Source organism: Achroia grisella, unplaced genomic scaffold (assembly GCF_030625045.1).
Source record: "Achroia grisella isolate CSIRO2021 unplaced genomic scaffold, CSIRO_AGI_Agris_v1 utg540, whole genome shotgun sequence".
Classification (NCBI taxonomy): Eukaryota; Metazoa; Arthropoda; class Insecta; order Lepidoptera; family Pyralidae; genus Achroia; species Achroia grisella.
Window position 1 is genome coordinate 400,001 of NW_026712925.1, and position 14,140 is coordinate 414,140.

Sequence of the window (14,140 nt, forward strand, 5' to 3'; positions counted from 1 at the left end):
TTAGATAATGATCTAATATTAGAGTCCTGCAAGTTTATTAGTGCACATGCATTGATAATAGCATGGTCGAGTACACGAAGTATATTTAAATTAATTAAACTGAATGTATACTTCAGTACACTACTTGTGACTTGTTTACTAGCTTGTGACGTCACGCAGATAATATGGCGTCCGCCATTACAGAGACAGCGTTTTTAGCGCGAATATTGTAATTTAAATTTTAACACAATATTTTACGGAAAATACTGCAAAATTTCGCAGAAATATACTTGTGGTGTATTAATCATATACCAACGAATCTAAATCTCTAATTTAAAACAATTTTTCAAAATCAGTCAAATAGCCTATCAAACGCACATATCTCTTTCCTAACATAGTTTTTCCACAATATACGATTTAAACTCTCTTTAACGAGAAACGATAAAAGTCAATCATTTTCACATTATAATGGGTTATACGAGAGAATACTCGTACAATGTGTAACATCATATACCGTGTTATAGAGCGATTTCTGTATTTGCTAAATTGTATTATACAAGTGACAGTTAGGATTTCGGGGCGAGTTCCCGTATTTATCAAACTTAAGCCTACTGAAGCGATAACACCTACCTGTAAAATGGCTTCTACAATAGTCATCGTTTTGCCAGTTCCCGGCGGCCCGAACACCATGTAAGGAGCTCGACCCGAAGTCCCTGATACAATGTGCTGCACTGCTGACCTCTGTTCTTCGTTGTCTCTTATTAATTTATTGTAAAATCTGAAAGTTACATTTTTTAAGTAACAGTGGATTTTGATTACTAAAATCGGCAAAGTAATGGAAACGGCTGTTTCGGAAACCTCCAACAATTTATCATGCAATTTCCTTGCAACTAACATAATCATTGTAAGAAAATAAATACAAATCCATGCTGAACCACCGAGATTTGAAGAAAAACGTCATACGTCTAATAAAACTATATTTTATATACGTCTATGTATCATATTAAACTGTATTTTATTATCATTTACTTTTTTTTTAAAGAAAGTATTAATATAATAATATTCTAATAGTGAAAAAATATCACAGATAGGTTATTATCCTTCAATATAGATAAAAATTATGTATGTAATCGAGACAGACGCCACTAACATGAAACAGGAAACATATATAAATAATGTCTGCTTGTCGGATGCTTTTTTCAATATTTATCTTAAAAAGTTTAATATCTCAAATTGTATTTATAACAAAATAAAAGGGAAATTCACCTTTAGGATGTTTAGATCTTACCTTGGAATCATCTTAAGCGCCACTTGTTTCTTGCTCGGTACTGGGAACACTCGGCTATTCTGTTTGCTGGTGAACAACTTAGAGACAGCATCATGCATACGTTCCAATGGAACACGAGACATGAGGAAGTGCACATCGTACAAAGTGTCTTCATTGTAGAGGTCGTTGAAACTGATACATTAAGAATAATAGAATATTTAATAATAATAATATAACTGTATATTATGCGCAGAAAAAATATTACAGAAAAAATTAATATAAAAATTCTAAACCAAAGGCGCCCTTGATGCTTAAAGCAATCTCCTACAAAAAACCGGGCCTTTTTTATTACTATGTCATAAAAATACTAGATCAATCTAAAGTTAGTAGTTACGCTAATATAAATTTTCTGTTCTATGGCGCAGAAACATGGATTCTCATAGAAAATGTAGTTAAGAGTATTAAAAAATCACACCCCAGTAATCAGTATCAATCCCAATACAATTCCAGTTACATAAAAAACGACACTCCGAATTGAGACAAATCTAACGACAATGTATGTAATGTGTAATGTATGTATTTTGTAATAAAAAACAGGGATTAACTATTTTTATACAGTGAACATTATTCAATATAGCTAAGGCATATTTAAAACGAACTGTACAAATCGAAATGTGAAACCTTACCTCTCATCGAATTCTGTTAATTGTATCTGACAATCCATAATGTTCTTAACGAAGCTCTCATACACTATACCAGGACTCTCACTAGGGCGGATTAAAACTTTATCACCTAAAATAAAAATAAATAGTAATATTAAGTAGCTATTAACTTTGAAAATATTCTATTATAAGATGCATTATTACTAGGTGGAGAAATATATAATATAGCATGGTAAAACTGTTTTTAAACTGCTAAACCACTAGTCTTCCTAAATTGCAGGAAAAGGATCAACATCTGAATATCATTATTCAGGAATAATCAAGGTGCAGATCACTATTGTGCAAACCAACGGCTTTGTTGGTTTAATAGTTTTCTTTTGCAGATTGTCATTTTTATTAATTAATTAATATAAAAAATTCTCACCGCGTAATACAGATGGACGTTTTTCAGCTAAACCTTCCACTTCTAGTAGGTATCCATTTTCGTTGTCTTGTTTAGTCAATTTGACTTTAGCCATATTGAATTTCTAAAAGAAAGTAGGATGTATATGTATATGGAATGGACCTTAGGTATCATACACTAATTGACCTTAGAGTTTACAGAAAAGAATGATAAGCTAAGCAGAGCTTCTGTTATGAGTCCTAGACAACTGATATTTATATCAGTTGTGTTGTGCTATATTTTTTAAATGCATATTATACATACATAGAAAACACCCAGACCAATACAAACAAACAATAAAACTCATGAACACACATTGTTTACACATTCGGTCGCACATCCGAGTCCTCGCACATTTACATTGTGCGAGGAATCGGATGTGCGACCATTGTAAGTAAAGCGATCGGCTGAACTTCCTTTTGGTATATTTACTTTACTCTTTGGGCTAAACCGAAAGACCACAGGGACAACCAATAGTAAGTCTGAATTATAAATTAGATAAAAAAATAACCTTAAGATTAATTCGGGCAATAATCTCTTCCCACCACAGTAAATGACGAAAATACAGCATATAATTTTTGGGTGTTATACCTTCCTCAAATATAGATCTGAAAAGAAATACTATTTACAAAAAATATAATAGACCATATGAATGTCAGATGTTGTCTAATTCAAAAAGTACTATAGTCTCTTTTTTAAACACAGAGACTAAATAAACTGGTGTAAATGTCAAATTTTTCAAATAATGTTACCAGCTGTAACGGGATACCGATTGATTGAATAGTATTTTTTTGTTTTAGATGATTAGTTTTAAGGGTATGACAATTGTTTCAAAATTTACACATATAGTAATTTTTACTGTATTAAGCTACAAACCAACTACATATTTATTTCAAATAACTAAATGTTTTATATAGTTTTATAAAAATATGACACCATAGGAACATCATTTGTTTTATAAAAAAGCGAGTTAGTTTACCTTTATTTACTGAAATAATATATCTTGATATAACAAGAATCGGAAAAATGTTTCAACATTGGTAATGTAAAATTTGTTGCGGAGATAAAAAGAACAGACTATAGACAGATTATGCTTAAATCGTGACAAACTTGAACCAACTTTAATTAATTCCATCATCCACTCCTTAAAAAAGGAATTATACCGATAAAAAATATTCAACTATAATAATAAAAACGGATAGAAAAATAAACGAAATATATGTTTTTCTTGTTTGTATAGTTTACGATTACGGAACACAGTGTTAAGTTGTTGAAGTTATTTAATTTGCTTTATATAGAACAGATACTACACAATTTTTGACTTCAACCAAACAATAATAAACTAAAAGGTTTCACAAATAGTAACAAAATATCAAAATTATTAAATAGTATCTCGTTGCGTCGTCGACTTCAGTCCACTAGCTGCCTTAAGTACACTCTTTGACGCGCGAATCTGCTTTTAAGCAGTAATGAATGTGCATGCACCGCGCGTGCATTCCCGCGTCTTTCAGTCGTGCTTTAACGTGTTTTTGTAATAATTAATTATCATTGAAAAATGGCGGACATCTGACAATGGAACAAAGAGATAATTATAGTTAAGGGTGTAATATAAATCAATACAAATCTTGAACTTGTATTTGGAAAATAAAAACTGTGTGATAAAAAAAAAGTTTGAAAAGTGAAATGACATGATAGATTACGTGCGAAAATACAATGAACGAACATAAAAAGTAGTAAAAATCCCTCACGTAAGCGTGCGTTGGCTTTCCCGCGCTAAATCGCACGCGTACATGATAGCGTATGAAAGAATGTGTAAAGGCAGCTATTCACTGGTTGTCTGTATGCATGTTGTGAGCCGCCAGAGCCTAAATTTCAACCACACAATTCGTAAAAGCGATCATTACGATGAATACGCTAAATAGTATGTACCTTGTATCTACTAAGACTTGCCGCAGCAGTTTCAATTGATCTGGTGGTGCTTTTATATTTTCCAAAGCATTTTCCTCAAGGCCATGCGGTAACAGTATCTTCAATGATTTCGGTACTTTATATGCTGTTTGATTATTCCTACAACGTAGATGAGATTAAAAATTGTTTCTTTGTACATTGTAATTAATAATGTATAAAGTAAAATAACAATAAATTTAATGTTTACTATTGAGGGGCTCTAAAACTTGGGTCTCATAGGATTTGCCGATACGGACTTTGTACAAAGGCGTCTGCCTGGGAACCTCTGTATCACATTTACTCATGAAACGATGTGAAAAATTGAAAAATATTTTTTATTTAAAACTTTAAACAAATTGCGTGCTCACGCGATCGATTTAGTAAATAGTTAAAACTTCTTTTCACTTTGATTCTTGGATTAAATGTTTCTTACATGGACGTCCTACCTGGATTTTTACAATGGTACGGCCCTAAATGATATACCAATACGAATTTAAATTAAACATACACATGTGTTGGTGAGATAATGTAGTGATCAGCCTTGCCCCAAACCTCACTTGTATAATGACTTTTTTGATATTGACGTTCCGATGGATTATCCAGTACTGTCACCAACTGTGCAAAAAAAAAATATACACTAGAAAAAAGAGTGTAAAATATTTGCTTAAAAGAACAACAGATTGGTTTCCGGTCCATTACTCTGAATGCGAGAAAAATTAAGTTAAATTGATTAATATTATTCTATTTGTAGGTTCCTGAAAGGCCAGAGTCTGGCCTTTCTTCGTCCTTAACAAACTGAAAAATGGAATTAAACTAAAACTTGTGCTGTGTTTAAAGCATTTTGAGCACATTATATAGACAAAAATGATTATCTGACACATCACAGTATGAACATTATATAAAAATTATAGATAATTAGGTGCCCCAAAATATATATCTATATTTTGAATAATAAATGACACAATAAGTAATAAAACTTACTAGCTTCTTTATATAATTTGAAAGGATTATTTTTATAGTATGTGCGACAAACAGCTTACAACACACCTAATGTATGAGCAAATATAACACCAGAGGAATTCCGGGCTTTAAAATAAGACTATTCTCTTTCTTGAAACTATCAACATCGTTCAGACTGAATACAATTGCTAGGAGTTGGTTTTAGAATGTGGTTGTAAGTTGTAATTATTTGTTGTTTCCACAAAACCAGCTTTTACACATATATGAGTCTGATCTGCTTTTTATTTTAGTCTCTCATGCTTTTTCAGCTAGCGGTGGGCTATGCGTGATGGATGCAGGAATTGGAAAACGAGTTAAATGTATTTATTAAAATTATACCTTTTGTGAATACATGACAATAAATAATAACGATCGAACCGGTGTCTTTATTCGAGTTGTGTGGTATTTGTCGCCCGTTTTAGTTAAGAATTTGAAAAATAAGTAGTACATTTATAACTTACCAATTCCCGAACAACAATCAAAACTTTTTGTTTGTTTTCTGATTCCTTCTGGAAAGTAAATATTATTGGCATCTCATAATGGCCGATATCTACTGTTTCAAATGTAACGATAACTTTTCCCTGAAGAGTTGTTTCTGTAATGTGAATAATCAAGATAAGCTTTTATCTACAACTGTCTTTAGTAACGGGTTCAAACTGTATAATAGTAATTTCTAAATCTTTAATCTTACTAATATTATTACTGCAAAAATTTGTGAATAAATAGTTGGAAGGCTGTTTGTTACTCTTTTACTCAAAAAATACTCAACAGATTTTGATGAAGTACTTTATAGAGTATTATAGCTTATACATCAGAATACACATAGGCAATAATTTTAAAATATGTTATGTAAATTTTGTGAAATATAAGTCAAGTAAGTGTGATGGAGACGAAGTTGCGCGGGTCAGCTTGTAAATAATAATAATATCTTCTGTAATTAGTGTTTTATTATTATCTAGTAACCACATACAGTTATCACGTAAGTGGTAACAAGTAACTGCTAATATATTTTTTTATACCACGTAGGTGGCAAATAAGCATACTATGGTAAACGATTACGGATGGTTACGGCCTATGGACGCCTGAAAAACCATGAGGGTCACGTGCGCGTTGCCGACTATTAAAAAACCTTAATATACCCTTCTTAAAAAACCCCATGCTGTAGTATTGTGAGAAAACCTCGGCAGGTAGTTCATTCCACAATCTAAGTGTACGCAGGAGACAGCTCCTCTGAAACCGCAATGGGCGAAACCTTTTAGGTTCCAGCGTGCGGGGATGAATACAGTAGTTCAGACTGATATATAATATTTTACTGTACTGGATAATTTTGTTTACTGTTGTGACGTGTGTTTAGCACTGTTGTTTAATTTTCTTTATTATGGTCGCGGATTCGATTTCTCGTACAGTACAAACATTATTATTATTTACAAAAAATAATATCTCTGTATTTTATATCATTTTTATCAGTTGTCTAGTATACCTATAACACAAGGTCTGCTTAGCTTAAAATATGGCATATACAAGACAATAACAAGGTATAATAACAGGTATAAGACAACAACAACAATAAATAAATTGTATTTATTACTTTTTTATTTGGCATCACGCAGTAAGAAAGTTGCAAGTAGTCATTGATCCAAATAAAAAATTAAATCGTTTGTTAAAAAAAATGTTTCTAGACTGAATATTTATTGACCATAACATTCTATACTTCAACCATGCCAATTTTCATATTACTCATCCGCCTAATTTCGTATTTAGTAAATCAGGGCATTTTTACTTCCTGTAGTAAGTAATTAGTAGGATACAAACCATACATTTTATTGCTATCTCGGTAGCAAAGGAACAACTGTAAAGATTAGATACTCACTTTTTTCCATACGATACGATTCTCCACCAAATATATAAGGATGATCATTCATTTGAAATTGTTGCTGGGGGTGACCAAGTATTACGCCAACAAAATTTATACTATCTGTTTTCATATCGTTGCTGATATCAAATGAAAACACAATTTTTTGTTTGGGTTTCACCTGAAAACAAAATACTAACCTAATATTTTCTGAATGTGTAATGTCGTTGACTACACCGACTTGTAGACTGCAAAGTCCGCAAGATCAAATCTAATCGATACAAATAAAATTGGCATTTTCTCTAGTAATTGAAACAGACACCGACAACAAATAACATTACAACGGACGCTCGTGTTCACCCACTCTACCTTGAACTTTAATATACCTGCTCAGAGGAATATGTGCATTCAACTAACGAGCCATACTAATGCCTCTGTCTGTCCCATAAGGGATTATAGACGTGGACGTATATCATCTCTCGCATCTATTACATTATAACCGTCACTGTGGGAAGGAAATTGTTACTAATGTAGTCTGATGACCCCAATTAATAGCAATGTGTGGTATGGTCAAGTTAACCTTCACGTTGCAAACTATAATGATAAATTCTTGCAGAATTAGCCATGTTATAATTTACAACCTCATCTCATGCGCATTTTGTCATTCCCCACACTGATGTCTCGCCATCGTATACCGTTAGCCAGCGGGTACACCAATCCATTACACTCGAAAGAATAATAAACATAAATAATCCTCCATTTTTATTCGACTTTAATTATTTAAAGTTCCTTTCGGAGTACATTACAGAGTCCAGAATTTATAGAATTAACTAAATGGTATTGTGATTTGGAGTTTAATAAGTAGGTAGATGTAAGTATATGAAAAAAACTATAGCATAGAATTGTCTTTGCAATCAGTCATAATTCCAGACAACTAATACAACATTTGTGTTCAGTGCTCACTTATATTATACAGAGATAACCTGCCTGCCTAACCTGAAACCTTTGGAGAATTGTTTGTGAACTAAACCTCTATATCACAATATAGTTAAAAATCATATTATAGACATATGTGTTACATAAGTGTGCTAAGATTGAAACTTTACAAAAGAGATAATGAAAGAAACACTTACTTGGATTCTAATTTTTCTGCTATCAGATTTATTTATATTATTAGGAGTGACTCCATTAACTACATCGATATGAGCATCACACACTATGATAATTCCATCTCTGTTTCCACCGTAAAACTTTCTGTAAAAAGTATTATTTTTAATTATTAATATTTATATTATGTTTTGCCTCATACATTTTATTCCTGAACGGGTGCTGCTTATAATTACTGGCCTGCTTTTTACTCTAGTTCTAATAGCTATATTTATTTACTTTGACAATCTTGCTATTTGACAGTTTGTATTCACATATAATCCTTAATAAAATAATGGGATAAAGGCAAGGCAATGATGATGTAATGCTGACAACATTTATTCAAAGGAGCACACAAGTTTCATGTTTATTGTTCTCTAATAAATATTATATAGGTATATTACTATTAAAAAATGCTTATTTAATATTATTCGAATAAAGATTTTTCTGTCTATTATGTGTAACTTCACTTATTTCCCATGTGTTTGTTGGAGTTCAATTTGCGAATTGTTATAACAGTTCAAACCTTATTTAAAGGTTTATACAGCTATATTATCTTTATCTAATTTCGTTTTATAATGTACAATGTATGTAAATATGCAGGACCAAATGTTGATAAATACAATATTAGTAAATGGATGTGCATAATGTTAAGATAGTAAGCCAATCCAAAGACAATTTTTTTATATATATATATCTATATGTAGAAGAAATAAAGGAAGTCATCTGCGTTGGGTCCTGTATCTCCCTTCTTAATCCTTAAACAGTGCTTGTAGTTATTACAGGGTTTGGATGCACCACACATGTTACCTAGTCTTTCAGGATGGCATCACTTAAGAATCACCATGGTTGTTACAAGAAATTGTGATAAACATGGTATCATTTATATTTGTGTACATGTAGTTGACAGTTACCACTTATAATCAAATTGTAATGGCACCTTGTTTCAGTTAAATAAAAAAAGGCAGTCTTTTATTAATTACTGTTAAATAATACTAACTTGTTGTTTTTATAATTGGCAAGTATTAAATTACTCATGTGCTTCGGAGTGGCTTCATGTTCACAATCAGCATTCTCATCATAGAACTCGTCAACTGAACCGCAGACTTTACAATACATTTCTCCTGAAAGTATATAATAGTATTTAAGATTAGATTTATATATATATATTATATATATTATTTTGATATATTAGATTTTCATTTCAGATATAATTTGTTAAAACCAAGATGGACTGTTAAATCGTCTGCGTCAGGTATCTCAGTCTCTCCTACTTCAGTCCCCAGTAGCTTGCTTTGTAATATGTGTTTCAGTGTCGCAACATTCTGGGGTCAGTGTATTTAGTTGCCATTGACACGAAAGAAGGAGTTGTTCGGTGCAATGAAATTACATGATAAGGTGTATGGCATCTCACACCTTTGGAATGGGAACACATTAGTGGTATCAGGGGTAACACTGCTGTTCATGCACACAGATTACCACTTACGATCAGGTGGATTGTCATCTTGTTTCACATTCCTATCCTTACTAATATTATAAATGCGAAAGTAACTCGATCTGTCTGTCTGTCTGTCTCGCTTTCACGCCAAAACTACTGAACCGATTTAAATGAAATTTGGTACACAGATAGTCTAGACCCTGAGAAAGAACATAGGCTACTTTTTAATGTGAAAAAGGGGTCGTAAGGGGTTTAAATTGGGGGTGAAAGATTGTATGGAAGAATAGTCATTATTGAAGCTAGATGCTTGAAACTTATTTTTGAGGCTGATAACTGAATATGAATAAATATGATATTCAAAGTTTTTAAAAATTTTACCCTTAAGGGAGTAAAATAAAAGAGTGGATGAAAGTTTTAGGTAAATTCGTCATTTTTGAAGCCAGATCTATGAAACTTTTTCCATTGGCTTTTTTGGGTTAGTTTATAAAATATCCCACTAATATTATAACTGTGAAAGTAACTTTATCTGTCTGTCTGTTAGTCTCACTTACACGCTAAAACTACTGAACCGATTTAAATGAAATTTGCTACACAGTTAGTCTAGACCCTGAAAAGGATATAGGCTACTTTTGAATGCGATAGAAGGGTTATAAGGGGTTGAAAGAGTTATGTATGGAAGTGTCGTCATTTTAGAAGATGAAACGATGAAAATTTTTCATTTGGCTTGTATTGGGTTAGGTCATTAAATATTTTTTTCATTATTTGGTCAAGGTCACTATTTTCGCGGACGAAGTCGCGGGTACAGCTAGTTACATATAAATATGTTTTGTTATACTGTTGTTTTGGTATATGTATGTAAATGAGCGGCAATTGAAACAATGTTGACTTAACAGCATGAGAAATAATAATAAATAAATAGTAAATGATAACAATATATTCTGATTATTTTTATTTGAATAGATGTTTATTGAAATATAGATTCACAAATAGTTAGTCATTTTTTGCTCTTATATCTTATCTAGTGGCATATATCTTATCTATTCTTATGTATCTACTACAAATTTATTCTATAACTGAAAATTATGCATTATTATTATTTGTGTTATTTTTAACTAATTCTGGTAATGGTTCTTAAACATCAATAGCCAAAGGATTGATGTTTGTACTTCATTTCAACATTTATTTTGCTATTTCTGTTTATTACCTAGTTGTTTTTGTAATTATGAGATTGAAGTTTGTATGAAAGAAAGTTATTTTTTTATATAGAAAGAATTTGGGACAAAATTCATAAATAATTATAAATATACAATAAAAAGCTAAATATGATTTCTATGATGATGTAAGTAATATGTATAATTTAATTTATTAGTATACCAATAAGTAAAATCATGGTAGGTGGAACATGCTTAATAATCCAATAGAAAGACTTCAATGCAAGTGTCAACTCACAAATAATATCATAACAACAAGACAATGACTATAATCTGTACAAAAATTTAAAAAAATAACAACAACTGCACAGTATTACATTGGCTCATTTATGAAGTAATTGCTCATGTATTTTACACAACAAATTATGATCAGTTATCAATTAACAGGTTTATTCTAATACTTGGCTATACTATATATTATTGCAAAGTAGTGAGATATTTCTTAATCAAAGATTCATTAGCAAACAGATCTGAATGTCTGAAATATAGACAAAAAATATTATGTACATACATATTTAGGCAACAAAAAGTAAATGAAAGCAAAATTAAAGATTATGAATAAGTAAATAAAGAAGGTAAAATTACATTCAACAGAATTATTGTCTATTTAGTTGTTTGATCAGTGGATATTATTGTTACATTTTATTACTCACAAGTCAGTGCCAGGTTAACCTAGTAGCAAGAGCAACAAATGCTACGGGTCAACAAACTCACAACTGTCCGAATTTCATACAACAAAGAAATATTAAACAATTATTTTTGGTTTGTACAAATAAGATTTTGACTATACGTCAAAATCTAGTCTGTAATAGTCAAAATTTAGTAAAATATCTATCATGTGTATGAGTTTTTTTTTAAAAGAGATAACCAAGCTTACATCAGCAATCTTAAAAAATTGTGACATGTTGCGAACTTAACATAAGTCTTGGTATTAAATTAACACATGTTGAGTGTATCAGTAATTGTCGAATAATAAGGTACTTTTAAACCTAATTAAAATAAACAATTGTTATTTACCTGTACAGAGAGCAAATTGCAGATTATATTAAAGTTAGTAAATCAATAATTTACTGACCAGTAACAAGTGGACTCATGCTTTCATATTCAAATGTTGCTGATCATCATTCAACAATCACAAAGTTAACTCATCATCGCACTTACATTATCTATTTCAATTATAACACTCAGGGTGATATAGAACTGTGCAAAAACTTAGTGCATAATAGTCAGTAATATGACATAGTTTCTGTGCAAAAATCCTGGTAAGAAAATTATAATTGTGTTCATATAGTATGATTACTTTTTTCTACATTTAGTTATAAGATAAATATATAATGATATTTACTAAGAAAGCAAAGTAAGGTATATTATATCTACTCATTAAGCAACTGGATTTCAAAATACAGGGTTAAAAATATTAATACTAAAACTTGATGTTCATGAGCAGCTAAAATGTTCTACATAAATAAATAATTTCTGATTAAATTTCAATTTAATGCCAGGGGTAAACATAATGAATGTAAAAAGCATATGTTTCTGAATAAACATTCTTATTATTATTACCAAACAGATTGATTGACTGATCAGTTCTGTATGCAGTTGTTCTCTCACATACATGTTTCAGATATTTGATTCATTTCAACTCTTCTACAATTATTCAAGTGTTGAAGTCTTTTAGGATCCATGAGTTGAGCAATTCTTCACACAGAATAATGTACCAAATTACTGCAAAACTACTTTGTTATGTGGGTGACCATAGGAAATCAATACAATTTACAATTACTCATACAAAACAATGAAATAAATGCTGTTTTTGTAGGGAAAAATCTTTACCTACGTCGCAATATTGATAATTTATGTAGTAACTCAAAATACTTCAATGAATTACAATATACAAAAGAAAATTACTTACTTAAAAGGGAATTCCAAAACACAAGAACAAAGTGTATTTAGTTTTGTGAAAATAAACTTATTACACAGTTGATTTTAAAACCAAAGAACAACAATGGAAAGAACTCTCTTGTATGTACTAAAAACTAGTATTAAATGCATTTACACGAAATAATAATTTTAAAATAATTATGAAATATCTATTTATACTTATTATACTTACAGATTATGACGTTATAGAAGATTCTAGAATAAAAACAAAGGAAACTGAAATATAAATTATCAATATTCAGGTACTGGGAATTACAGTGTATTCATATTTAAATCCGTAATCCGGCCGAATACAGAACCAAATTGTGCTGAAATGTGCTAATTGAAATAATTGTGCATTATGGAAATCTGAGTTTATTGCCAGACAATACTCTTAATTGAATAGTTTTATTAAAAATAGCCATTAAGTTGAATTTACTTGATGATATTAACATGCATTGTATTACGTAGTACTAATTGGGCTGAATACGCACAATTGTGATATATATGTTCACCCTGAGGAATTCCCCGAATTTCAGAACAATATGAAATAGTCAGAATATAACCATAGACCAAAACATTATATATTTTTTTATTGGTTTGGAGAGTAAGGCAAAAGGACTCAGCCCATACAACCATTGTCTTCGGTAGTATTCTTATATTTCCTTCAATGTATTGTCTTCACAAATTATATCTATTCTAATGTTTCAAATATACATAGTTTCTATGTTTTTCTGTTTTATTAATTTTAGAGAGAGAGTGTGGAATCTCTATGTTAAGATATATTTTCATTAATTTAAATTAATAACTATTACGCGATTCAATGCAAAATGTTGGCAGCAGAACATTGACAACTATTTTTTTAATCATTTTTTCCATTAATGGTCTGGCACCTTTTTCTTTTGCTAATTTTGTTTAAGGAAGATGCAAAAAATAAAGTTATGTAAGTGATACAAAACGATATAGACTATAAGGAAATATTGGTTTAATTCAACTAAAATGCTAGTAAGATATACATGTTGAAATGGTACAATATGACAAAACAATAAAAAAACAAATCATAGGTTCGTAACGATATCATGTGAATCTATCGGTAAAACCGGTAAGGATATACATCATCTGGTTCTTTTCATCCCGTAAAACGGAGACATTTACATAAATATTGCAAAAATTGCAATAAACGTAAAAGTATAAATTCATATAATATATAATTGATTGTCATTGTTTAGAAAAAGAATAATGAAATTGAAGTAGATATTTATTATTCCTCATTCATC

General features: G+C 30.6%; 1 protein-coding gene across 1 annotated transcript in view; it reads right to left on the reverse strand.

Annotated features, from left to right (window-relative positions):
- LOC131847739 (putative helicase mov-10-B.1) overlaps positions 1-13,142 on the reverse strand; it is a 22,674-nt gene extending 9,532 nt beyond the window's left edge. The window contains exons 1-12 of the mRNA XM_059197388.1: positions 13,057-13,142; positions 9,295-9,418; positions 8,282-8,402; positions 7,167-7,329; positions 5,758-5,891; positions 4,806-4,912; positions 4,280-4,417; positions 2,862-2,958; positions 2,333-2,435; positions 1,933-2,038; positions 1,268-1,438; positions 610-757 (exon numbers count right to left, since the gene is read on the reverse strand). Of these exons, the coding sequence (XP_059053371.1) occupies positions 610-757; positions 1,268-1,438; positions 1,933-2,038; positions 2,333-2,435; positions 2,862-2,958; positions 4,280-4,417; positions 4,806-4,912; positions 5,758-5,891; positions 7,167-7,329; positions 8,282-8,402; positions 9,295-9,413 (1,407 nt within the window). The 5' untranslated portion in view covers positions 9,414-9,418; positions 13,057-13,142. The remainder of the gene's footprint in view (positions 1-609; positions 758-1,267; positions 1,439-1,932; positions 2,039-2,332; positions 2,436-2,861; positions 2,959-4,279; positions 4,418-4,805; positions 4,913-5,757; positions 5,892-7,166; positions 7,330-8,281; positions 8,403-9,294; positions 9,419-13,056) is intronic.
- Between the last annotated feature and the right edge of the window lie 998 nt (positions 13,143-14,140).